The 25,518-nt window shown below is 33.0% G+C and overlaps 1 protein-coding gene across 1 annotated transcript in view; it reads right to left on the bottom strand.

The window, feature by feature from the left end:
- LOC119599842 (probable serine/threonine-protein kinase DDB_G0282963) overlaps positions 1-25,518 on the bottom strand; it is a 232,890-nt gene that overhangs the window by 8,799 nt on the left and 198,573 nt on the right. Inside the window, exons 3-6 of the mRNA XM_037949750.1 lie at positions 8,789-11,100; positions 3,199-3,480; positions 1,604-1,854; positions 691-1,395 (exon numbers count right to left, since the gene is read on the bottom strand). Coding sequence (XP_037805678.1) covers positions 691-1,395; positions 1,604-1,854; positions 3,199-3,480; positions 8,789-11,084 — 3,534 coding nt within the window. The 5' untranslated portion in view covers positions 11,085-11,100. The remainder of the gene's footprint in view (positions 1-690; positions 1,396-1,603; positions 1,855-3,198; positions 3,481-8,788; positions 11,101-25,518) is intronic.

Raw genomic sequence — 25,518 nt, 5'->3', positions numbered from 1 at the left:
ACTAGAACTGAACTAGAACTGAACTAGAACTGAACTAGAACTAGAACTGAACTAGAACTGAACTAGAACTGAACTAGAACTGAACTAGAACTGAACTAGAACTGAACTAGAACTGAACTAGAACTGAACTAGAACTGAACTAGAACTGAACTAGAACTGAACTAGAACTGAACTAGAACTGAACTAGAACTGAACTAGAACTGAACTAGAACTGAACTAGAACTGAACTAGAACTGAACTAGAACTGAACTAGAACTGAACTAGAACTGAACTAGAACTGAACTAGAACTGAACTAGAACTGAACTAGAACTGAACTCGAACTGAACTAGAACTGAACTAGAACTAATTAGTAATAGTGAATTAGAACAGATCTACAAATTTATACTTAACAATAATTTAAAAAAATTTGAGATAACTTTTTAAAAATAGGAACCTGTCATATAATTCCATTCCGATCGAAATTTAAATTATTCCATAGTAAATAAATAATTAGCTTTTTGAAAGAATTTCCAATTAATTCTCTTTTTAGCGGAAATTATTAAACTCAACTCTTCTATTTAATGTAGGGTATTTTTAAGTGCAACAAATGAGCGTTCGTTTTTTAACTATAGTTTTTTATGTGAATGGAATTTTTCTTGTTTTCGTCTCTTTTGTATAAGTAGTAATAGTGGATGTGGTATTATACTTACAATACTATCGACATCACTGCTATTTTCAATGATGGGCTTGTCATCGTTTGAGGGGCACTTAAAGAACTCTTCGAGTACCTTGCGAGTTTCCGAGAATTCATAAAGGTAATCAAAGGTTGATGACTTTGTTGGTATACTCAAGGGATTACTGCTGCTGTTCATCATTGTGGCTGCTGTCATCGATGCATTGGCCATATTTAAATGTGTCATTGTTGTGGTATTGTTGGCGGCTGCTGTTGTTGCTGATGAATTCGCTGTGGCAGCAGCTACTACGGCGGCAATAGCAGCAGTTGTAGTTGGTGTTGTACAGCTAGTTGTTAGCGAAGAGGTTGTTGTAGCCGTTCCTCTTTCGACACCAATAATCTCAAGGTCCTTGTCAATTGGTGGTGGTGTGGGAGGACGTTCTCCACCACTACCTCCAATGCCAACACTGGCCGCACAACCAACTCCACTGCTGCCAACTAATAAATTGTTAGCTGTTGAAATGGCCTCTGGTGTTGTGAGATCAGATATTGTACCAATTTCCGATACATCATTGCTGGTATCTTCGGCATTGTTATCAGTAGTTGGTGACTGTTGTGGCAGCGTTTGAGAGTTCAGTTGTTGTTGCTGTGAATGTTGTTGCAACTGCTGTTGTTGCTGTTTGCTATTGTAATTTAGCAACATAATCGGTGGTGTACTCTCACGTTGTGGCGATATGATACGCTAAAACAGAGTTTAAAAGAATAGAGAAGAAAAAAAACAAAAATGGTTAGAAGCGGAAGGATGGAAGGAAGGGAAGAAAGTATAATAAAAGGAAATCATGTTTATTTTTAATCTCATCCTCTAAATGTCATCATCACTAAGTGAAATATTGATTTTGTGTTTTCATTATTGTTGCCAATTTGTTTGTCTGGCTTATCTGTCGTCTTACCTGTGGAAAACCTGGTCTTGCTGCATAGTGTTGTTGTTTAGGAGAATTTGTTGTCGCATTTGTAGCCGTTGTTGCTGCGGTTGTTGTTGTCATAGCAATAGCATTATGATGATTGCTTTTTGTTGCTGTTACCGCTGTGACTGCTGTTGTGGCTGTTAGATTTTGTGATAATTTATTGTTTACTCTTGGAATATGCTCCTCATCATTCGAATTGCCCATTTGTCCAATTCGTCGTGGTGAACCTTCATATTCTATAAAAATGTAAAGTGAGTCAAGTAAACTTTGTTTTTCGTTTTCTTTTAAAACCAAATTGATTGATGTTTGCAATACGATGAAATTAATTGAACAAATGAATTTAAATTTGCATAAGTTTGGTGAGGATTTATTTTGTTTACATTTAAGATGATTTAAATCTTTTGAAAAGTATCATTATGATAAATTTTTTAAAGCTCTTGTTGATTTTCGAATTAAGGAATTTAAACAGAGTTCTAAATGGTTAGTGAAACTTTATTTAAACTAATCGCGTTTATCGGAGAGGTATTGCAAAGTTTATTTTCGAATTTAAAAGTTATATTTATTATATATCTGAACTGGAACTGAACTAGAATTGAAATAGAATAGAACTAGAACTACTGAACTGAACTAGAACTTAACTAGAACTGAACTAGAACTGAACTAGAACTGAACTAGAACTGAACTAGAACTGAACTAGAACTGAACTAGAACTGAACTAGAACTGAACTAGAACTGAACTAGAACTGAACTAGAACTGAACTAAGAACTGAACTAGAACTGAACTAGAACTGAACTAGAACTGAACTAGAACTGAACTAGAACTGAACTAGAACTGAACTAGAACTGAACTAGAACTGAACTAGAACTGAACTAGAACTGAACTAGAACTGAACTAGAACTGAACTAGAACTGAACTAGAACTGAACTAGAACTGAACTAGAACTGAACTAGAACTGAACTAGAACTGAACTAGAACTGAACTAGAACTGAACTAGAACTGAACTAGAACTGAACTAGAACTGAACTAGAACTGAACTAGAACTGAACTAGAACTGAACTAGAACTGAACTAGAACTGAACTAGAACTGAACTAGAACTGAACTAGAACTGAACTAGAACTGAACTAGAACCTGAACTAGAACTGAACTAGAACTGAACTAGAACTGAACTAGAACTGAACTAGAACTGAACTAGAACTGAACTAGAAACTGAACTAGACTGAACTAGAACTGAACTAGAACTGAACTAGAACGCTGAACTAGAACTGAACTAGAATGAACTAGAACTGAACCTAGAACTGAACTAGAACTGAACTAGAACTGACTAGAACTAACTAGAACTGAACTAGAACTGAACTAGAACTGAACTAGAACTGAACTAGAACTGAACTAGAACTGAACTAGAACTGAACTAGAACTAAACTAGAACTGAACTAGAAGTGAACTAGAACTGAACTAAACCATAACTAAACTAAACGGAAGTAGAACTAAACTACAATTGCTTCAAATATCAATCTCAATTTTAGACATTAAATATTAAATTTCTTCAAAAATATTGAATTGTTTGTCTTTCTTACTCACCTATAATACCATGACGTGTCTCCACATTAATCGTATGGCTTTTCTCCAAATATTTATTGTGATGCTCCTTAAATGACGACGTTGTTGTATCCACATCACAATTACTACCAACAGTCACAATATGTTTATCATCCTTAACATCACTTAATAAATGTGATTTTTTCGAAACAGAATTCACTGCCGATGATGTGGATGATGAATCAATGTGTGATTTTGTTGTATCCGATACAAGAGAACGTGTATTATTGATTTGTGAAGATGAATCGGTAGTAACGCGTAAATCTGTAAATGAACGAAATAAAAAAGAAGAAAAACAACAAAATTAAATTAAATGAGAGAAAAAGTGTTACAAATGTTTGTATACATACACTACAATCACATTCAATCAAAAGAGAAAAGACAGGGAAATTAAAATCAAGTAGAGTGTAAAAAAAGGGGCCAATGTCAATTGATTATTTTGCATCATTGATTTGTTGTTTGCAAACGAAGCATGACCTTACCTTTGCAATACAGCTCAACAGCCCAACACATAAACAGACAATTCAATTCAATTTAAACTGATTAACATTTTGTCTAGGTACAATTTGATAGGTTGGTGTTGCTTATTTGACATGGGACATACAATGTATATTGATAAATATAGATATTATTGTAAATCTATATACATATGTATGAATGTAGGTTTTTATATAAGCATATTGTTCTTATAGATACAACTAATATTTTTGTTGAGTAAGAGTTAAAATGTTATAATGGGAAGTTTGCCAATGTAAAAGTACCAGTAGTATTTCTTGACTTGATTTCATCTTTTATAAATCGGTTTGCGAAAAAATTTATAATTGGAAATAAATTATTATTTTTAATTTATGCACATGAGTTGAAACAATAAATTGTATTTCGAAGGTAACTGGAAAAAACTTGGACCATCCTTAGTCATTTGATTTGTCTCAAAATTATGATATATAGAAAATTTAAAATCATTTTTAAAGTTGCAGTTTGATAAAAAAGGGACAAACTGATGATAATTGATATTTTAAATATAACAATTTTAAGTTTTTCTCCTGGGCATCCATCCCATCTGAACAAATTTCAATTGTATAAATAAATACATTTACATGTATGTTTATAAATCTCTATTAAACAAACTCTAATACTAGATTCCGATTGTCCAGTAATGTTCAATTAATTTTATTCAATTTAATTCTTTTTATAGATTTAACACCATATTGTCGTCTGTCTGGTTGGGCCACTATTCCCTCTATCTTTCTCTCTCTCTGAAACATCTAAACCCTTTGGATTTACATTATTAACAATAGATATTGATTTTTAATGTTTAACAATAATGATTGTCATATTATTCTTTTTTTGTTGTTGTTGTTTTTATAACAAATATTGTTGTAATACAGTAATAGAAACACAACATCAATGCAAATATACATAGAAAAATACATTTGCTTATCTATGTATATGTGTTATTTAAAATATTTGTTAAAGTATTAATTCAATACAAATTTTAATGAAATTAATTTAAATTTTAATTAAATAATTTAAATGCTGTTACAACATATTTTTTTTTCTTATTTTTATTTGTAAAAACATGTTTTAGAAAAAAAGATTAAAATTTGCTTTAATTATCTGCCACATTGATATTAATTTAATAACACATAAGTACAATGTTGTATTTGTTTTTGATTTTTTTTTTTAATTATTCAAAGTTCTACTTCATTACATTAACATCACAATTCAATTACCCATCATACTATACACGTACTTAGAATGAATTTTACAGATTGTTTTAACTATGGGGTATCAAATGCAGATTGACTAATGTGCAAGAGAAAATTTGCATGAAGTAATAACGACTATAAAGAACTTTATTCAAATTATAACTATAGATTAATAAAAGTATCAAATTTGAAAATAAACTAAACATATAGTAGATTTATTTATGATCGCACAATCTATATATATAAAAATGAATGTGTGTTTATTTGTTTGAAGTCTATAGACGGCTAAAAGGCTGGACCGATTTTCTTTAAATTTTAACAATACCTTCCTGTATATCTGGAAGAAACTATAGGCTACTTTTTATTTTAAAATTTCAAGTAGGCGCGGTGCCACGCCTACTTATTAAATAACTATTAAAAGTCATATATCTTGGAAAGTGGTACAATTAGAGTCCTCAAATTTTGCACGGACAACTTTGACATCCATAAGAATATTTTTGGACAAAATGGGCGGAATGACTATAGTGGGCGTGGCACCTTCCATATTGAGAAAATATTAAATCAGTATATCTCGGAAAATGTAACAGTTAGAGCCCGCAAATTCGGTCGGAGCCACATAAGTTTCAATATAATTAGTTAGGATAAAAGTGGGCGAACTAGCAGCAGGGGGCGTGGCACCTCCCATATTAATTAAATACACAAAATCGTTTATCTTGGAAACTATTGGAGTTAAAAGCTTCAAATTTTCACGAAGAACTTTAGTATCCATGTAAATATTTTGGGTAATAAATTGGCGGACTACCAATGGGGGTAGCGGCACCTCCCATATGAATTAAATACAACAAAATATTTCATCTAAGAAACTAATAGAACTAGATTTCTTAAATTTTGCAAAAAGGACTTTCATATTTATCTGAACCTTTTGGGGAAAAAAACCGGACTTTCATCAGGGTGTGGCTTGGAAACCCCATATGAATTATATAGAAAAATTTTTATATCTGAGATACTGTAGAAGCTAGAATCTTCAAATTTTACATGAACATTCATGTGAACATGAATGAGGGGATTGGCCCCTCCCATATGAATTAAATACAATACAATATTATTTACATTTTTCATAGCTTACATTAAAATCCTTATTAGCGTTCGGAAAAATTGGCGAACTTGCAATAATTTGAGTGGCATTTCCCACGTGTAAGTGGGTTTTTTTTTTGCTTTTAGGGTAGCAAAGCACACTGGGTATAGCTAGTTTCTTAAATATAACAATGTGTTTATGTCGTTATATTTTTGACATTACGATCAATTCGATTAAATAGGACATTTTTTATATAATTTTGGTCAGGGCCTTATCTTATCTTCTATTCATTTAGATTTTTATGGAACTCATGAAAAGTGGAATTGATAAACTTGATTTTAACTTTAAACGTTACAAATATTTCTACAAATATATAATAATTATAATCAATGATGGTGTAGTGTATACATATTTAGCTTGAAATATAAATCACTAGGAAATGAAAGGTTTAGAATGTTGGTTGATTAGTTAACTATATATCAAGAAAAGTATAATGTGTAAATAAATGTAATAGAGGGGCCATGTGTATACAGCTTATATAACATTCTATAAATTTCTTAACTAACTGCAAGGTATTAAACCGCTATCGGCTATTTATAAAGTCAGTTATATCATGAAAATTCAAAATTCCCCTTTTATAGATTTACATTCAATCAGGGTGCTGCCAAAAAGTACTAAAAATTCTTCCATACGGATTTTCAGGGTCTTGGATTTTTGTTCATATCTCTTTTATTTATGAACCGATTTTGCTGATTTTAAATAGAAAACTTCTCGAAAGCATGTCTGACAGAATTGTTGAAGATTTGGGTCCCGATATCTGGGGTCTTCATAACATTTATTTAAACAAACCTACAGACAGACAGACAGACAGACATATATTAATCGACTTCGACTATATATTAGGACTTGGAATATATGTATGTATATACTTTACAGGGTCGGAAAATTATATTATAAAAATTACAAATTAATCTTCATCTTCTCACGAATAAGAAAAAAATTAATTTTTAAATACATATTAATCAAGTTGCTTTTCTTTGCATTCCATACTTTAATCAATATATGAATTAATAATCTGTCAAATGATGATTTAATATATAACGTTCTTATAAGTGTGAACTAATCCATTATCGATAAATCAAATCTGGTCACTTTAAAATTTTTAACATATTCATTATATATTTATCAAATACAGACGGCAATCAATCTACTATGTACTCGTCTGTACATTGCATACAGCTTGTTGTTTTATTTGTCTTTACAAAACATATACCCAGCAAAAACTAACATTGAAAATTAATGAGTTAAAAAGCATACATGGGAGTAGTTAATTATATCGACTAATTAATTGACGATTTCATTAGCATTAAATTGAAAAAAATTATAATTATTTTTTTTTTCATTAGCATTATTTTGTCTAATGGTAATGGTTTTTAATGAAACGATTTCATTAGTAATTATTTCAAAATAAATTTTCATTACCATTTTTCAATGGGTTTTAAAAATTTTCGTACATTAGTTAGGATTTCGAAATTAATTTCGAATATCCGAACATTACAATGTATTGTCATTAGGTGAAATCATGTATGCCAAATTTCATCACATTCGGACTAGAAGAACAGCTTTAAAAATTTTTCGAACACGAGTTCGAATTTTCGAAATTTTTTTTTTTAGGTTTTATGACACAGAGATTAATTTAAAAACATAAAAAAATTTTCGAAAATAACTTCGAATTTTCGAACTTAATTTCGAATATTCGAACATATTATTGTATTGTCATCAAATGTACTTATGACTGCAAAATTTCAGCCAATTTGGGCTACGGGAACTGGTTTTAAAAGCTTTCAAACCTCGAATCTTCGAAAAATTTTCCTTAATATATTTTTCGACAATTATAAATACTAATTAAATTCGTTTTTGAAAATTCATTATCAAAATCATTACCATTATCAAAAAAAGTTATAATGAAAAAAATATAATTTTCATTAAATGGTACTTAAAATATTTTTCATTACAATTTTTTCTATAAATGGTAATGAAATTTTAATGCTTAATGAAAAATTCCCATGTATGTTAAAAAGTAATTAAAATCATTTCTCACTACTCACTCATTGGTATTTTAAGTCATATGCTTACAGTTAAGTAGTTAAGTAAGTACTTACCACGCTCGTTAAAGTGCAAGCAAATAGTTTTGTTTTTGAAAAGTAAAAAGAATCAGCTATAATACGAACCAGGGACAAAAATGGCTAAACCGAAAATAAGTACTAATATATAAAATTAAAAGTAAGTCATTACTAGACTCTATAAAGGTAATGCAGACGGTAGAAGCTCGCATCGAAAAGTAAGTTGTTGAGTATGTACAAGTCATTACTCAGTTTTTGCTGGCTATTAACTAAATACAGCAGTAAAACAAATATTGTACACATAAATAAATAAACATTAATAGGAAAGTGTTGTAATACGGATCAATAAAAAATACTAAGGATTAAATGTTCAACAAATATACAATGAAAACTTTTTAAATTCAATAAAAATCATTCGATGTCTGGCAATATTTATCTATTGCAATACAAGTAGGATATTATAACGAGATCATATTAAAAAGGACATTCAAATCTTGCCAATAAAAAGACTAAAATTAATCCCCAGTTATAGTTGGTCTCGATTTGAAATCAAATCGTATAAACCATAGAACTCTATAACACTTCAAATCTTACAAGATTTAAAATACAATGAAGATCTGCAGCAAGAAAAGATTAAATTAAAAAAAAAACAACGTTTTACTTACTTTGCCAACTTTCTGCCATATCGTCATATATCACATCATTGTTGCCACCTAAACGTTCATCGTTCAATTGACGTTGCGATTGATTATGTTGCTGTTGATGTGATTTTGTTGGATGATGTTGATACTGCTGACCCGATTTATGCTGTTGTTGATATTTCTGTGCTAAATTATGATGCTGCTGCTGTTGCTGAGCTGAATACGAATGACGTTCACGTCTATCTCGTATTTCCATTGCATTATTTGTTATCTGTTCGCCCACTGATTCTCTTACCAAGGCGGCATTTATATAACGATCACGTTCACGTTCTACATTTATTGTCTTGCTACGTTGTTCTCTCAATTCACGTTCGCGATCACGTTCTCGTGCCAAACAACGTTCGGAACGATCGTGTGGAATATCCCTCTTTTCGGGCCAATCGTTTTGATGATTTAACGATGACTCTTGTAGTGAAGTTTTGCTACCATATAGATATTGGGCTGCCAGGGGTGTTAAGCCTTCAGAGCAAGGATTGGATTTCTGTAGGTTATGTTGTTGCTGTTGCGCATTATAGTTGTTACGTTTTTGTGTGCTATTAGCTGCTGTTGTATTGTTAATGGTGGTGTTAGTGTCTTGATATGTAGCATCACTATTTGGACTACGTCCTAGTCTTATGTGGTGTGATGTTACTGGAGGCTGTTGTCTACCTATATAAGCTGATTGCTGTTGTTGGGATTGTTGCTGTGATAAGTGTTGTTCAGACGTTGGCTGTTGCTGTTGTTGTTGCTGTTGATATATAGAGCGTCTATTGTGAGAACGTGTTTCTATTTCTATTGAACCATTATTGCCACTATAATCTGGGGAATTTAAGACAGTCGAAGTTGGTGTAGTATTCTGTCTTGTTTCCCAGTAATTATCCTTAACAAAAGGATTTTGATTTGAAGATTGATGACCATTTTGCTGAGAATGATGATGCTGTTGTTGCTGTTGTTGATGCTCAACATTACGTTGATGTTGTTGCACAGCATTTAAAATCTCCGCATGATTTAGATGATTGTAGGGCTTCTCTTCTCGGGCATAGTTTTGACCATTAACAGCTTGTATGTGATGATAACGCTCATACTGGGAACGTTTACGTGGCATTTCGTTAATTTGTCTTTCACGTTGCTCTTCGTTATGTTTACGTTGTAGTTCCTTTGCAGGGGGACTGGTAGTTATAGTGGTAGATCTTTCCCTTAAGTCTTCGTTATGTTTACGCAAGTCTTTGGTTGGCGGACTAGTAGTACTGTTGGAGGTGTGATAGTAAAAAGGTGCGTAATTAGGCACTGGTAATTCTTCTTCTTCGGCCCCTGGCTCCGTAACCTTACAGTTATCTTCTGAAGTTTGCTGATGTTTCAAATCTCGGCGCTTGTTAGTTTCTTCAGTTTCTTCCGTCGCTAGCAAAGTGGAGCAGAGAAAGGGATTTGTTGAAATTCTAGGTGTCACCGACGACAAAGATTCCGAAGATATTGAAGACACCGAGTGGGGAGGAGGAGATTGTGTAATTATATTTACACTTCTATAATAATGGTTGTTTGTATTTAGTTTACTTTGCTGTTGCAAATCTTGATTTTCTATTTCACCGTTTTGTTGTTTATGATTCAACTTTAAATTACTATTTGAACGAATTGTATGATCTTCTCTCGTCACGTTTGAATTTCCATCTGTGGGTGACGATTCTAAGCTGGAATTGTTATTGGCGGTTTTTGGTCTACACTTGGGAAATAACAATGATATTTGATCTTTAATGGGAGGTGAGGGTGAGAGTAAGGCCTGTGACAAATTTACTGCTGATGTTGCTGTTGTTGTTGTTGCTGATGATGTGGTAGTGGTCTCGTGTTTTGTGGTTTCGCCATTTGTCGTTTTGCCGTTAAAATATTTTTGCTGTTGCTGCTCTCTTAGCAGTTGTTGTTGTTGAATTTGTTCTCTTTGATAGTATTTAGCGTTGTGGTTAAATTCGGTTGAATCGTTAAGATTATCGTTACCATTTATGGCTGTTTTGACTTCATTGGTATGTGCTCCCCGATTATAGTAAAAACTATTATTGTGTGTTGTTGCTGTAGCTGTTGGCGATGCTAATGATGATGAAACATGTTGCTGTTGAAGTTGCGACGATGTTGAAGAGGAGTTTGATCTCGGTTGATAATGTGCACGATTTGTGGTTTCAATTGTGGTGTAATTTTCAGGTGATGTTGATGAGGTTGCTGTCGATGAATGCAAATTATTAATGCCACTAGTTGTTTTTCCAGCAGCAATTGTCGTCAATGTTGTGCTGACCATTATTGAAGTCAATTAACTGCAAAAAAAAAGAGACCAAAAATATTATAAATTTTGTAATAGAAATCGTTTAGGGTTAGAAATTCTAAGCTTCATAAGTTGCATTTAAGAACCAAATTTTAATCATAAGATCAATTAAAACTTTTCTGCTTATAAATATTAATATTGATGTTTAATAAATTAGATAGATATTCAGTGAAACCTGAGACATTTTAAAGTATTTATTTTTATAGCCTTCAGCTGGTCTAGCTTGTAAAGCAATTAATTTTTTAATAAATTATTTTAATGTGCATTAAATATGTCGTAAAAAACCTAAGGTATAATTTAATTTTTTTAATTTATTATCTTTAGTGATACACATCTTTCCATTTCCCATCTATTTACATGTCTAATTTAATATAAATTTAATGGTTGACAATTTCAAATTCTTTTAGTGTGTGTGTGTGTATAAAGATATCCCAACATTATAGGTCCCTATTTTTAACCGTACAAAACATTGTGCGAATTTAGGCGACAAAAAGAAATAATTTTTTGACATTTGTTATAAATTATGTCATTACAACAAAAATAAAACACATTAAGAACCCTCAATTTAAATAAAGGTAGTTAAATGATAAACGTTTATAGCGCTACAACAAGAACAAAAAAACAAATATCGCTTAAAATGCAGCAATTTAAAAAATACACGAATTTTTAAAACCCACATACACACATTTAGCAAACATTCTCTTACTCATGCTGTACAACTGATGGCTATGTGATTGTGTCCTTTTAGTTCTTTAGATGTGTAACATTTAATACCTTGATTTTGTTTTACAACTACAACAAAAAAAAAAAAAAAAAATGCCAAAAAGTTGTTCTACAATTTCCATACAAAAGACAATTTTGTAAAATTAAAATCACCCACATGAGAGGAATAATGATGATGATGAGTTTAAGTAGAATGAATTTACATTGAATTTAAATTTTATATGTAAAATTTATTTAAATTTAATTCGAATATGTTTGAATGTATGCAAATTTCAATGGCTCTTTGTGAAAAACATTTTTTTAAGAGTTCTTGATTAAATTTAGTTTGTAGTAAATGTTTTAAGCTTAATTGAGAACATTTTAAATTTTAGCATAATACGAGTACAGAAATATTTTACGAAAATAATCCTAATTAAGCCTTAAATGCCTAAAATGGGTTTATAAAATTAGGCATATTGTAACTCATTTTAATACAAACGAATGAATTTCGAATGTAATGGGAATTAAGGACTTTTAAACTAATGCAGAGGTGTTTGGGAAAAGGGTGTCCAATCCATTATGATTTTTCAGGAAAAATTTGTCAATTATATATTTAAATTTATTTTTCGTTAAAAATGTAAAACTAAAATTAGTTTTAACACGAATTTTGACGAAAAGCTAAGGAATTTATTTTTTTGTGAGAAATTGAATTTTATGTAAAATGTTGAACTTTTGGCAAATACTGGAAATTTTGGAGAAAATTTGAATTTTTGGTGAAAAATTGAACTTTTGTTGAAAAATCTAAAAATTGGTAAAAAAAATTTAATTTTGGATAAAAAAATTTTTTTGGGAAAATATCGAATTTTTGTTAAAAAAATTATATTTTTGGCGAAAACTGAAATTTTTGTTAAAAATTTATTATTTCCAAAAAATTTTAAATCTTTTCACTTATGGATATTGATTTCGGAAGGAGAACACTTCTGGGCCGAACTCTAGAGAATTTGAGAATGAAAATTAAGCAATTTTCTGAACGGGACCTTATATGGGGGATAACGTAAAATATTACATCATTTTTGCCAAACTTAACAAAAGTCTTTAAACTGAATGCCGGGAGGATATTGATATGAGGAGTAGAGAAAATCGTGGACAGATATTAATCATTTTAAAACCCGTTTGGGTCTTATAGTGATAGACAGACAGACAGACAGACAGACAGACAGACAGACAAACAACAAAGACATACGGAAATGGCTCGATGGTGGGTAAATAATCCCTAAAACGAAATGATTTGAGTTAATAAACTACAGAAAAATATATCCATTTTAAGAATTTATAACTTTTTCCAAAACTCAACGTAGAGATATTGCCTCAATATGTATGTAGAAATATTGCCCCTATTTAAACGAAAATTTTACCCATAAATTATTAAATTATGTGAAAAATTGAGCGACATTATACAGTAATAGGCATCATAATATCGTATGAAAATAATGACAAATAAAACGTTTTTAAATCAAACAAATCCCGTTAAATCGATAGGTTTCAAATACTACAATCAATTGTAATCAGTTTAAACTGTATTTTAATATAGTTAAAAAGTCAACGGCATTAAATTGACATTTAAAAGGTTAAACTCTTTGTAACATGTAACTGTTATTGTAAATTCAAATGTATGCTGTTTACAATTACACATGTGTGTGCGTAAATGATGATACATACAAATTTTTGGGTGTATGGGTGACATATATGTAACTGTAAAGTTGATGACATATGCGAGGGCGGATGGGAGGTAGGTTTTTTAGACCAATTACATAGATTTAAACTGTTACAACATCAGTGTGTCTCTGTGTGTTCTCTTTCCAATTCTGAGTATTACACATATCATACGTATATTCCCAAAATCCCTGCAGCTTTTGGGAGTTTTGTTGCGTTAGCTTAATGTTTAAATAGAATCCAACATATCTATGTATGTACGTTATCTATCTATCTATCGAGCGAGCGAGCGAGCGAGCGAGAGAGCGAGCGAGCGAGCGAGCAGCGAGCGAGCGAGCGAGCGAGCGAGCGGAGCTGAGCGAGCGAGCGAGCGAGCGAGCGAGCGAGCGAGCGAGCGAGCGAGCGAGCGAGCGAGCGAGCGAGCGAGCGAGCGAGCGAGCGAGCGAGCGAGCGAGCGAGCGAGCGAGCGAGCGAGCGAGCGAGCGAGCGAGCGAGCGAGCGAGCGAGCGAGCGAGCGAGCGAGCGAGCGAGCGAGCGAGCGAGCGAGCGAGCGAGCAGCGAGCGAGCGAGCGAGCGAGCGAGCGAGCGAGCGAGCGAGCGAGCGAGCGAGCGAGCGAGCGAGCGAGCGAGCGAGCGAGCGAGCGAGCGAGCGAGCGAGCGAGCGAGCGAGCTAGCGAGCGAGCGAGCGAGCGAGCGAGCGAGCGAGCGAGCGAGCGAGCTAGCGATGCGCAGGCGGAGCGAGCGAGCGAGCAGCGAGGAGCGAGCGGGAAGCGAGCGAGCGAGCGAGCGAGGAGCGAGCGAGCGAGCGAGCGAGCGAGCGAGCGAGGCGAGCGACGAGCGAGCAGCGAGCGAGCGAGCGAGCGAGCGAGCGAGCGAGCGAGCGAGCGAGCGAGCGAGCGAGCGAGCGAGCGAGCGAGCGAGCGAGCGAGCGAGCGAGCGAGAGCGAGCGAGCGAGCGAGCGAGCGAGCGAGCGAGCGGAGCGAGCGAGCTGCGGAGCGAGCGAGCGAGCGAGCGAGCGAGCGAGCGACGAGCGAGCGAGCGAGCGAGCTAGCGAGCGAGCGAGCGAGCGAGGCGAGCGAGCGAGCGAGCGAGACGAGCGAGCGAGCGAGCGGAGCGAGCGCGAGCGAGCTAGCGAGCGAGCGCGATCGAGCGAGCGAGCGAGCGAGCGAGCAAGCAAGCGAGCAAGCAAGCGAGCAGAGCGAGCGAAGCGAGCGAGCGAGCGAAGCGAGGCGAGCGAGCGAGCGAGCGAGCGAGCGGAGCGAGCGAGCGAGCGAGCGAGCGAGCGAGCGAGCGAGCGAGCGAGCGAGCGAGCGAGCGAGCGAGCGAGCGAGCGAGGAGCGAGCGAGCGAGCGAGCGAGCGAGCGAGCGAGCGAGCGAGCGAGCGAGCGAGCGAGCGAGCGAGCGAGCGAGCGAGCGAGCGAGGAGCGAGCGAGCGAGCGAGCGAGCGAGCGAGCGAGCGAGCGAGCGAGCGAGCGAGCGAGCGAGCGAGCGAGCGAGCGAGCGAGCGAGCGAGCGAGCGAGCGAGCGAGCGAGGAGCGAGCGAGCGAGCGAGAGCGAGCGAGCGAGCGAGCGAGCGAGCGAGCGAGCGAGCGAGCGAGCGAGCGAGCGAGCGAGCGAGCGAGCGAGCGAGCGAGCGAGCGAGCGAGCTAGCGAGCGAGCGAGCGAGCGAGCGAGCGAGCGAGCGAGCGAGCGAGCGAGCGAGCTAGCGAGCGAGCGAGCGAGCGAGCGAGCGAGCGAGCGAGCGAGCGAGCGAGCGAGCGAGCGAGCGAGCGAGCGAGCGAGCGAGCGAGCGAGCGAGCGAGCGAGCGAGCGAGCGAGCGAGCGAGCGAGCGAGCGAGCGAGAGAGCGAGCGAGCGAGCCATGATCGAGCGGAGCGAGCGAGCTAGCGAGCAGAGCGATCGAAGCTAGCGAGCGAGCTATAGAGCGAGCTAGCGAGCTAATCTATCATCTATCTATCTATCTATCTATCTATCTATCTATCTATCTATCTATCTATCTATCTATCTATCTATCTATCTATCTATCTATCTATCTATCTATCTATCTATCTATCTATCATCTATCTATCTATCTATCTATCTATCTATCTATCTATCTATCTATCTATCTATCTATCTATCTATCTATCTATCTATCTCTATCTATCTATCTATCCCCTATCTTTTCCCTTTTAAACTGCAGGGTTTTTATTCATGACATTGTCGTTTATATTTATACATATTTCATCACAATCTAAAGTATGTTTGTTTCGTTATAATTGTGTTCTACATTTCGTATGATTCTTTTCCTATGTGTTCATATGAGAAATTGCGTGTATGTGTTTTCCAAAAATATGAAAATTAAATTTGAATTTTTAACAGAAAGCATTTATGTTCTCGTCCTTATATTCATACATACATATGTTACTCGTAAAATATTGAAATGAAACCCAAAGGATCTAAATTTTAATTGCTCTTAATCGTATTGGATAAAGAATGTTTCTCCTTTACAGCATTCATGATACTCTCCTATGATGATGACTATAATGATATGAGTGACGACGAGGAATGAGTGAAATATGCTGTGATTGTTTAAAGTTATAATATATTCTTCTACAAAACTTTCACGTGTGTAAGATGCTTGCGAAGAAAATAATTTTAATTCTTCTATTAAGTATAATTTAATTATTTATAAAATGCATCACATTATTTGCCATTGAGATAAATATGGTATAAAAAAGAAATAAGTTTGTGGCAATGAGAGTTGTGTTTAACTTAAAATGTGCAATATGTAAAATTTATTTAATTCAATTATTTTTGAAGCGAATGTAATGTGTAAATGATAATTTTATATGTATGTATATGGAACGAATAAGTATGCAAATGCTTTAGAAATATAATTTTGTAATTTTTATATAAATATAAAAATTTTAAATTTATTTGGCATTAAAGCTTAAAAGCCAAAGATAAGCTATAATAAAACAATTATTTGAAGCAAAATAAAATTTTGAAAAGATTTTAGGAAAAAGTTTATTTTATTTTTAAGTAAATTAGATTTTATTTAAATAACGGTATTCAAACTTGTTTGTTATCCCTTTCGTTTAAGCCAAATTTGTTACTTATAGAAAAACATTATTTTCACTTTTCTTAAAGCAATTTTCTTTTTATCAACCTATTTTTTGCAATATTTAACAACAAAAGCATTTTAAAGAAAATTTATCAGAAAAATTGTTTTCATATAAAAATGTCAAACATCATTTAGTGCTCTAGATATTTGCGCACATTTATGACTTTAAAGACCAATTCATTTTGCCGTCTTTCTATTTCCTTGTGACTGTCTGTCTGTCCATCCGTCTGCATTTATAAATTTCAACTCCTGTTGCTTTTAAGTGTACTCCCGTTTCGAAAAAAAGGAAAATAAATAAAAATTGAAAAGAAGGAAGAAAACTCAAGGAAATTTAGCTGTGTTTTTTATGATTTATTTCGCATGGCATTTTACAGGAAAGTAAAAGACCAAAAAAAAAAATGAAAAACTTGAGAAACATTTTTTAAATTGTTTGGAATTTAATGAGAGTCAAGTGTTCGAAATAAGTGTTTTTTTATAGTTTTGTAATGTTTGGTTTTCTAAAGATAAAAATTAAACAATATTTATTATAATATTATTTAAACACTGTCATTATCTTGTAATTTTCTAAAGAAAACATTTGATTTTTTTTTTGTAAAAGTATAAAACTTTTCAAAACACAAAAGATTTAATTAACACTGTATTTAAAATGTTGCTGAAATGTTGTTTTTTCGGTTTAGAGAGGAGAACGAAAAATGTGAGGTTAATTAGAAATTATAATACTCCACAGAAATACTCACACTTACATTATGATAAATGAGTTTATACCCAGCAAACTTTAGTACAAAAGTTTAAAAAATCAAAGCTTTAATATTTAATAACACACATTTAAATCTTTATGCAAACCTATGAAAAAATCCTCTTTCTTTCTAAAATTATTAAGGTCTTCTTTAATGTTTACATTAGAGAATGTTTTATTTTACAATATATTCTCAATTTGAGTTGAAAATTTTGTGTTTGCCGGGTTGGTGTATAATATTTTTTTTGTAGATTTTGTGTATTTTGTGTTGTTTATAAAAAGTAAGAGTATTTAATTAAGATGCAAAAAAAGAAAAATTTTCAAAGCTTCAAAGACTTTTCATGAAAAAGTACATAATATAAGGTTTTCTATATGTTCAAGTCAACTTTGCTAAAACAAAAAAGAAAAACAAGAGGATGAATTGAAATGTGAGAAAATTTCTCAAAGAAAGTTGTTGGATAAAAAGAAATTTAACAAATACAAAGGTAACACACACCTGCATGAACATACATACACGCACATACAAATATTGATATTAATGGTATTCACTTTAGGCTACTAATCTATATTATAATATTTTAATTGTTTCAAGGAATTTTGTGTTTAACGAATTTAGCTTGAATTCAATTTAAAACAGATTTTCACTTTATTTAAATATTTAATTAAAAATTAGGACAAATTTGATGAAATATTTAATTTCAAAAGTGTTGTTACAAAATCGTTCATCTTTAAAAATATTAACAGTTTTCTTATATTTTCTACCATGACTGTTCTCAATATGCATATATTTTGATTAGAATTTAATACTATTTTCAATGTTCAGGTCAGCAAATAAATGTTTAATATTTCAAAGACTTCAATGACCAATATGCTCAATAGTTTAAAAATAACTAATACGTTATAAAATAAATAATTAAAAACAATCAATTTATTTAAATTCAAATAGACAATATCAAATAAATAAAATAAACAAATTAAAGAAACCGAATGGTTGATAAAACTTTTTTTTTAGTGAAAAGTAAATAAATTTTAAGATAATATATTACTAAATAAATGTCAAAATATTTTGAAATTATGCAGACACTTCTAAGAAATAAAACAAAGACTTGTAAAAGTAAACAATATTTAAAGTAAATGTTATATTATAAAATGTTTTGTTAAGCTTTTATAAAGGCAATGTGATAATAATATAGAATTTTGCCCATATATGGACTAGTTTATAGACTAAACTATAAACTAGACTATATAGACTAGACTATAGCCCAGACTATAGACTAGACTATAGACTAGAATATAGACTAGACTATAGAATAGACTATAGACTAGACTATAGACTAGACTATAGACTAGACTATAGACTAGACTATAGACTATACTATAGACTAGACTATAGACTAGACTATAGACTAGACTATAGACTAGACTATAGACTAGACTATAGACTAGACTATAGACTAGACTATAGACTAGACTATAGTATAGGACTAGACTATAGACTAGAACTATAGACTAGACTATAGACTAGACTATAGGCGAGACTATACGGCTAGACTATTAGACTAGACTAGAGACTAGACTATACTTGGACTATAGACTATAGCGACTAGGACTATAGACTAGACATGAGCTAGGACTATAGACTAAGACTATAGACTAGACCTATAGACTAGACTATAACTAGACTTAGAATAGACTAACATAGACTAGACTATTAGACTAGACTATAGACTAGACTATAGAACTAGACTATAGACTATACTATAGACTAGACTATAGACTAGACTATAGACTAGACTATAGACTAGACTATTAGACTAGACTTATAGACTAGACTATAGACTAGACTATAGACTAGACCTATAGGACTCAGACTAATAGACTAGACTATAGGACTAGACTATGAACTAGACTATAGGACTAGACTATAGGACTAGACTATAGGACTAGACTAGAGGCTAGACTATAGACTAGACTATAACGAACTATAGACTAGACTATAGACTAGACTATAGACTAGACTATAGACTAGACTATAGACTAGACTATAGACTAGACTATAGACTAGACTATAGACTAGACTATAGACTAGACTATAGACTAGACTATAGACTAGACTATAGACTAGACTGTAGACTAGACTGTAGACTAGACTATAGACTAGACTATAGACTAGACTATAGACTAGACTATAGACTAGACTATAGACCAGACTATAGACTAGACTATAGACTAGACTGTAGACTAGACTATAGACTAGACTATAGACTAGACTATAGACTAGACTGTAGACTAGACTGTAGACTAGACTATAGACTAGAATATAGACTAGACTATAGACTAGACTATAGACTAGACTATAGACTAGACTATAGACTAGACTATAGACTAGACTAGACTAGACTATAGACTAGACTATAGACTAGACTATAGACTAGACTATAGACTAGACTATAGACTAGACTATAGACTAGACTATAGACTAGACTATAGACTAGACTATAGACTAGACTATAGACTAGACTATAGACTAGACTGGACTATAGACTAGACTATAGACTAGACTATAGACTAGACTATAGACTAGACTATAGACTAGACTAGACTAGACTATAGACTAGACTATAGACTAGACTATAGACTAGACTATAGACTAGACTATAGACTACACTATAGACTACACTATAGACTGGACTATAGACTAGACTATAGACTACACTATAGACTAGACTGTAGACTAGACTATAGACTAGACTATAGACTAGACTATAGACTAGACTATAGACTAGACTATAGACTAGACTATAGACTAGACTATAGACTAGACTATAGACTAGACTATAGACTAGACTATAGACTAGACTATAGACTAGACTATAGACTAGACTATAGACTAGACTATAGACTAGACTATAGACTAGACTATAGACTAGACTATAGACTAGACTATAGACTAGACTATAGACTAGACTATAGACTAGACTATAGACTAGACTATAGACTAGACTATAGACTAGACTATAGACTAGACTATAGACTAGACTATAGACTAGACTATAGACTAGACTATAGACTAGACTATAGACTAGACTATAGACTAGACTATAGACTAGACTATAGACTAGACTATAGACTAGACTATAGACTAGACTATAGACTAGACTATAGACTAGACTATAGACTAGACTATAGACTAGACTATAGACTAGACTATAGACTAGACTATAGACTAGACTATAGACTAGACTATAGACTAGACTATAGACTAGACTAGACTATAGACTAGACTATAGACTAGACTATAGACTAGACTATAGACTAGACTATAGACTAGACTATAGACTAGACTATAGACTAGACTATAGACTAGACTATAGACTAGACTATAGACTAGACTATAGACTAGACTATAGACTAGACTATAGACTAGACTATAGACTAGACTATAGACTAGACTATAGACTAGACTATAGACTAGACTATAGACTAGACTATAGACTAGACTATAGACTAGACTATAGTACTAGAACTATAGACTAGGACTATAGACTAGACTATAGACTAGACTATAGACTAGACTATAGACTAGACTATAGATTAGACTATAGACTAGACTATAGACTAGACTATAGACTAGACTATAGACTAGACTATAGACTAGACTATAGACTAGACTATAGAATTAGACTATAGACTGACTATAGACTAGACTATAGACTAGACTAGAGACTAGACTATAGACTAGACTATAGACTAGACTATAGACTAGGACTATAGACTAGACTATAGACTAGACTATAGACTAGACTATAGACCTAGACTATAGACAGACTATAGACTAGACTATAGACTAGACTATAGACTAGACTATAGACTAGACTATAGACTAGACTATAGACTAGACTATAGACTAACTATAGACTAGACTATAGACTAAACTATAGACTAGACTATAGACTAGACTATTAGACTAGACTATAGACTAGAAGCTATATGACTAGACTATAGACTAGACTATAGACTAGACTATAGACTAACTTAGACTAGACTATAGACTAGACTAGACTACTAGACTAGATAGACTATAGACTAGACTATAGACTAGACTATAGACTACACTATAGACTAGACTATAGACTAGACTATAGACTACAGACTAGACTATAGACTTGACTATAGACTAGACTATAGTCTAGGTTATAGACTAGACTACAGACTTGACTATAGACTAGACTAGACTAGACTATATACTAGAATATAGGCTAGACTATAGACTAGACTGTAGACTTAATTATTGACTAGACTATGGACTGGACTATAGACTAGAATACCTTATATAAAAAATTCTACATTAGACATAGGTTAAGTTAATTAAGTATAAATTTTAATCATTTTTATATACATGTTTTGAAAACCAATATTTTCCATTCAATTAAAGCCAATCCCTTTAACACTTAAGTATAACTCTACATATCTCTATAATTTAAGGCTCATTGCATAATACCATTGTCTAAATAAAATATTGTATATTAAATAATCTAAAATCTCTTTTGTTTCAACTACCACTAGAACACCCCACCATTACCAAATCAACTGGTTTTCCAATTGTTTGCTACGACAAAAGTTTAGACAATCGATATAAACCATAAAAAATGATTACGCATCTATTGATAGGGCAACACAATATGACAATAAGATATGATTGTGTGGGGAAAAATAAAGTGGAAAGTTCAGTGAACTCATTTTAAGGCCTTCCATTCGCATATGCATGAATAATAATATAAAGTTTTAAGTTCATCTTGGTGGTGAAAACACTAATAAAAAGGAGTTGTAGGTGGTTGATGTTAAACATACATTGGCCTTCTTCATCCTCTGCGTTTAGAAAGAAAAGAAAATAAGAAAATTGTTCAGAAAACAAAAAAAAAAAAAAAAGAAAACGAAATACTTGTTCATCTTTAAATATTTACCAGTATCTGACTTGTACGTGCGATTAGATAATATGAGAAGGGAAGGTTTATAAAACTTTTCTTTTAAAATAATTCTTACCAGTTATTTAGAGATATAAACGAAGGAGGTGTGATGAGAACATTCTTTTTTAGGGGTTAAATTTACTTCGATATCGATCAAAATCTCAATTACTAGGGTCAAAGGCCAAACTAATAAATGTATAAGTTTCAATTAAAAGGGAGTTGAAACTGGTTCTAAAATTTATGTATTTAAAGGATATATGCTAAATTCTATAGCCATGTTCTTGACGAACGACCCTCGCATTAAACAGTTAAAAACAAGCATATTTATTTGGATGTGTACTAATACACATACACACAAACATGCAAAACTTTTAACTGCTGAGTGAGTGAGTGGGTGACTGAATGAGTAATTTACACTAAAGACATCATTGTCAATAGAGAGGGCGGGTGTTTCTATTCGATTTTTATTTTGTTATGAGTGAATGAGTGTTACTAAGTGGTTAAATTTTATGTTGTCTGCTTTCAGGCTCTTTCCCAAAATCAAATTTTATTTCTTTTATACATTCATATATCCAGACTTCTATTCAACCTAATACATTTAAAATACTACATCCTAGTTAAATACATGATGATAACAACAATTCCTTTATGCTACGATGTGTGTGTGTGCGGAAGTGTTCAGTCCTGTAGTTCGTGGTGCAGGTTCGAACTACAATTAATCCATTTTTGACTAGACTATAGAATAGACGACAGAAAAAACACTAGACTATAGAGTAGACCCAAGACTAGACTATAGACTAGACTATGGACAAGATTATAGACTAGACTATTAACTAGACTATAGACCATACTATATACTAGGCTATAGACTAGACTTACTAGATAAACTAGACTATAGACTAGACTATAAACAAAACTATAAACTAGACTAGAATATATACTAGACTAGAATATAGACTAGACTATCGACTAGACTACAGACTAAACTATAGACTAAGCTATAGACTAGACTATAGACTAGACTAACCTATAGACTAGACTATAGACTAGATTAATTAATAAAATTTTAATTTAATTAAAAGTAACAACTGCCTCTGCTGTAGATTACTTGTAACGAGTTATATAAGTACTTTCTGTGATGTTCAAAGCACAGGCAAAAAGCTCTCTATTTAACATTCACAGTTTCGTATAAAAACAACAAAAATCTAACAGAGATGTCGCTCTTGCGAAATCTTGTTTTGGAGTGATATCAAATATTAATTCTAGTCAATCGAGTAGTTAAGAAAGTAGTGGTATAAAGAAATACATCGATAAAATGTGTATATTTCTACTTTGTACCATAATAACAACAAATCAATAAATAAAATGTATAAAAAGCGAAAAATTCTCGTAGTAGAACAAAACAAAAGCGTAACAAAAGCATTTTAACTTCGCCAAACAACAATGATGGAAAATAAAAAAAAAAAAATCTTCACAAGGCCTCTACTATATCTCTCTGTCTGTTTCTTAAAACGATTTGAAAACAACACACACACAAACAGACACAAAAGAAAATTCACAAAAAAAGAGAAGCGTAAAAACAATCGTGTCTGTTACAAACCATCCCCCAAGAGTACCATGATATAAAATCATATTGTGTTGAATGTTTTATATATATTTTTCCCAACTTTATTTTTTTGTTCTTTCAACTCTGTCTTCTATGTACTTTATTTTCCTTTTTGTACATATTTGTTGTTAAAAGCCTAAAACTACAAAATAAACATAGAATGCTGATGCGTTGCTGGGGTGTTCGTTTGTCAATTTAGTTCGTTATCGTGGGAGGCATGAATATATTTTAACATTTACGTGGTTGGTTTTTGTAAATATTTTACAATCTATTAAATCCAAAGTACCTGCATTTAGTACTACATTTTTTTTGAAAATACCACGTTTTATTTACATTTATACATTTGTTTACTTTGTAAAATTTTTGTACATTAGACTAGGATCAAATTGTCGATAATGAACTTTGTTTATTGTTACCAACGACTGACTGACGACTCTCTGTAACTGGCTGTATGTATGTGATAAGAATCTAAATTGCGAATGTGGAATATTGTGACATTTGCATGTAATCACTCCTAGATTATTTGACAAACAAGATTTGTTATTGCTAAAAAGAAAAAAAGCATTGTTGTTTATGATTGTGCTTTTAGAAATATTACAATATTTTTTTGCAAATAAACAAAAGTATGGTGGTTTTTCTTATTAGAGAGGGGGAGGTTTGGAATTTTCTGATTGTAGAGTAAAAGAATTGTACTTAGAAAACTTTGTTTGGTATTTCAAATTTAACCCTTAACATTGGGGTCGAAGGACTTGGGAATTTTTAAATTAAAAAAGAAATGATTTTTAAATTTGCATAATGTTTTTTTCTAGGAAAATCAATGGCACTATTAAGCGTAATTTAAAAAATTTAACTTATTTTAGTTTAACCTTTAAACACTTTTTTTCTAAGTCTCAGATATCATATATTTTGCATAGAATGTTTATGTAATGGGTGCTTGGGTAAGCGTATATTAGTAGTTAATCTTTATTCGATATAATAGATTGAAAGAAAACCTTTCCGTCTACTCACTTGAAACACATTTTTTATAATATTAATATAAGCCGATCCTCATACAAGTTTTGGAAAGGTTAATCTTTATATAACATCTATTTTGAACAACATAGTTGTGCCCATTATAGTCCGAATATATGGGGGATGAATAAATAACAACATTAAACAAATGAGAGTGTTATATTCGGCTGTGCCGAATCTCATATACCCACCATCAAACCGTATGCCGTAAAATGAAAGGTCCCCTATAAACATCAGGGTGATATTTAGAATATATCTTAAGTCAATTATGGACCGAGCTCTTCTGAATTAACAAAATATTTATTTTTAAAAACAAAATATTCTTGTTCAATTTTAAAACCGTGAACATATATATATGGGCAGTAGGGTCAATTATGGACCGATTGTCGTAAAATTTGATAGAAAAGTTTCGATTTGTATAATACATGTTTGTTTCGAATTTCATCGCACTACTCGTATTTAAGTTTGGACTGATCCACATAAAATTTGGTTAAGAGATTTTAGCTCGTAAGGAACTTACTTGTGTCGAGTTTCACCGATATACTCGTATTTTTAAGCCAGTTAAAGCAA

The sequence above is a fragment of the Lucilia sericata genome, unplaced genomic scaffold (genome assembly GCF_015586225.1).
Source record: "Lucilia sericata isolate MDLA Ls3-8-SP2 unplaced genomic scaffold, ASM1558622v1 Contig000093F_arrow, whole genome shotgun sequence".
Lineage (NCBI taxonomy): Eukaryota > Metazoa > Arthropoda > Insecta > Diptera > Calliphoridae > Lucilia > Lucilia sericata.
This window is presented reverse-complemented; position numbering and strand designations above follow the sequence as displayed.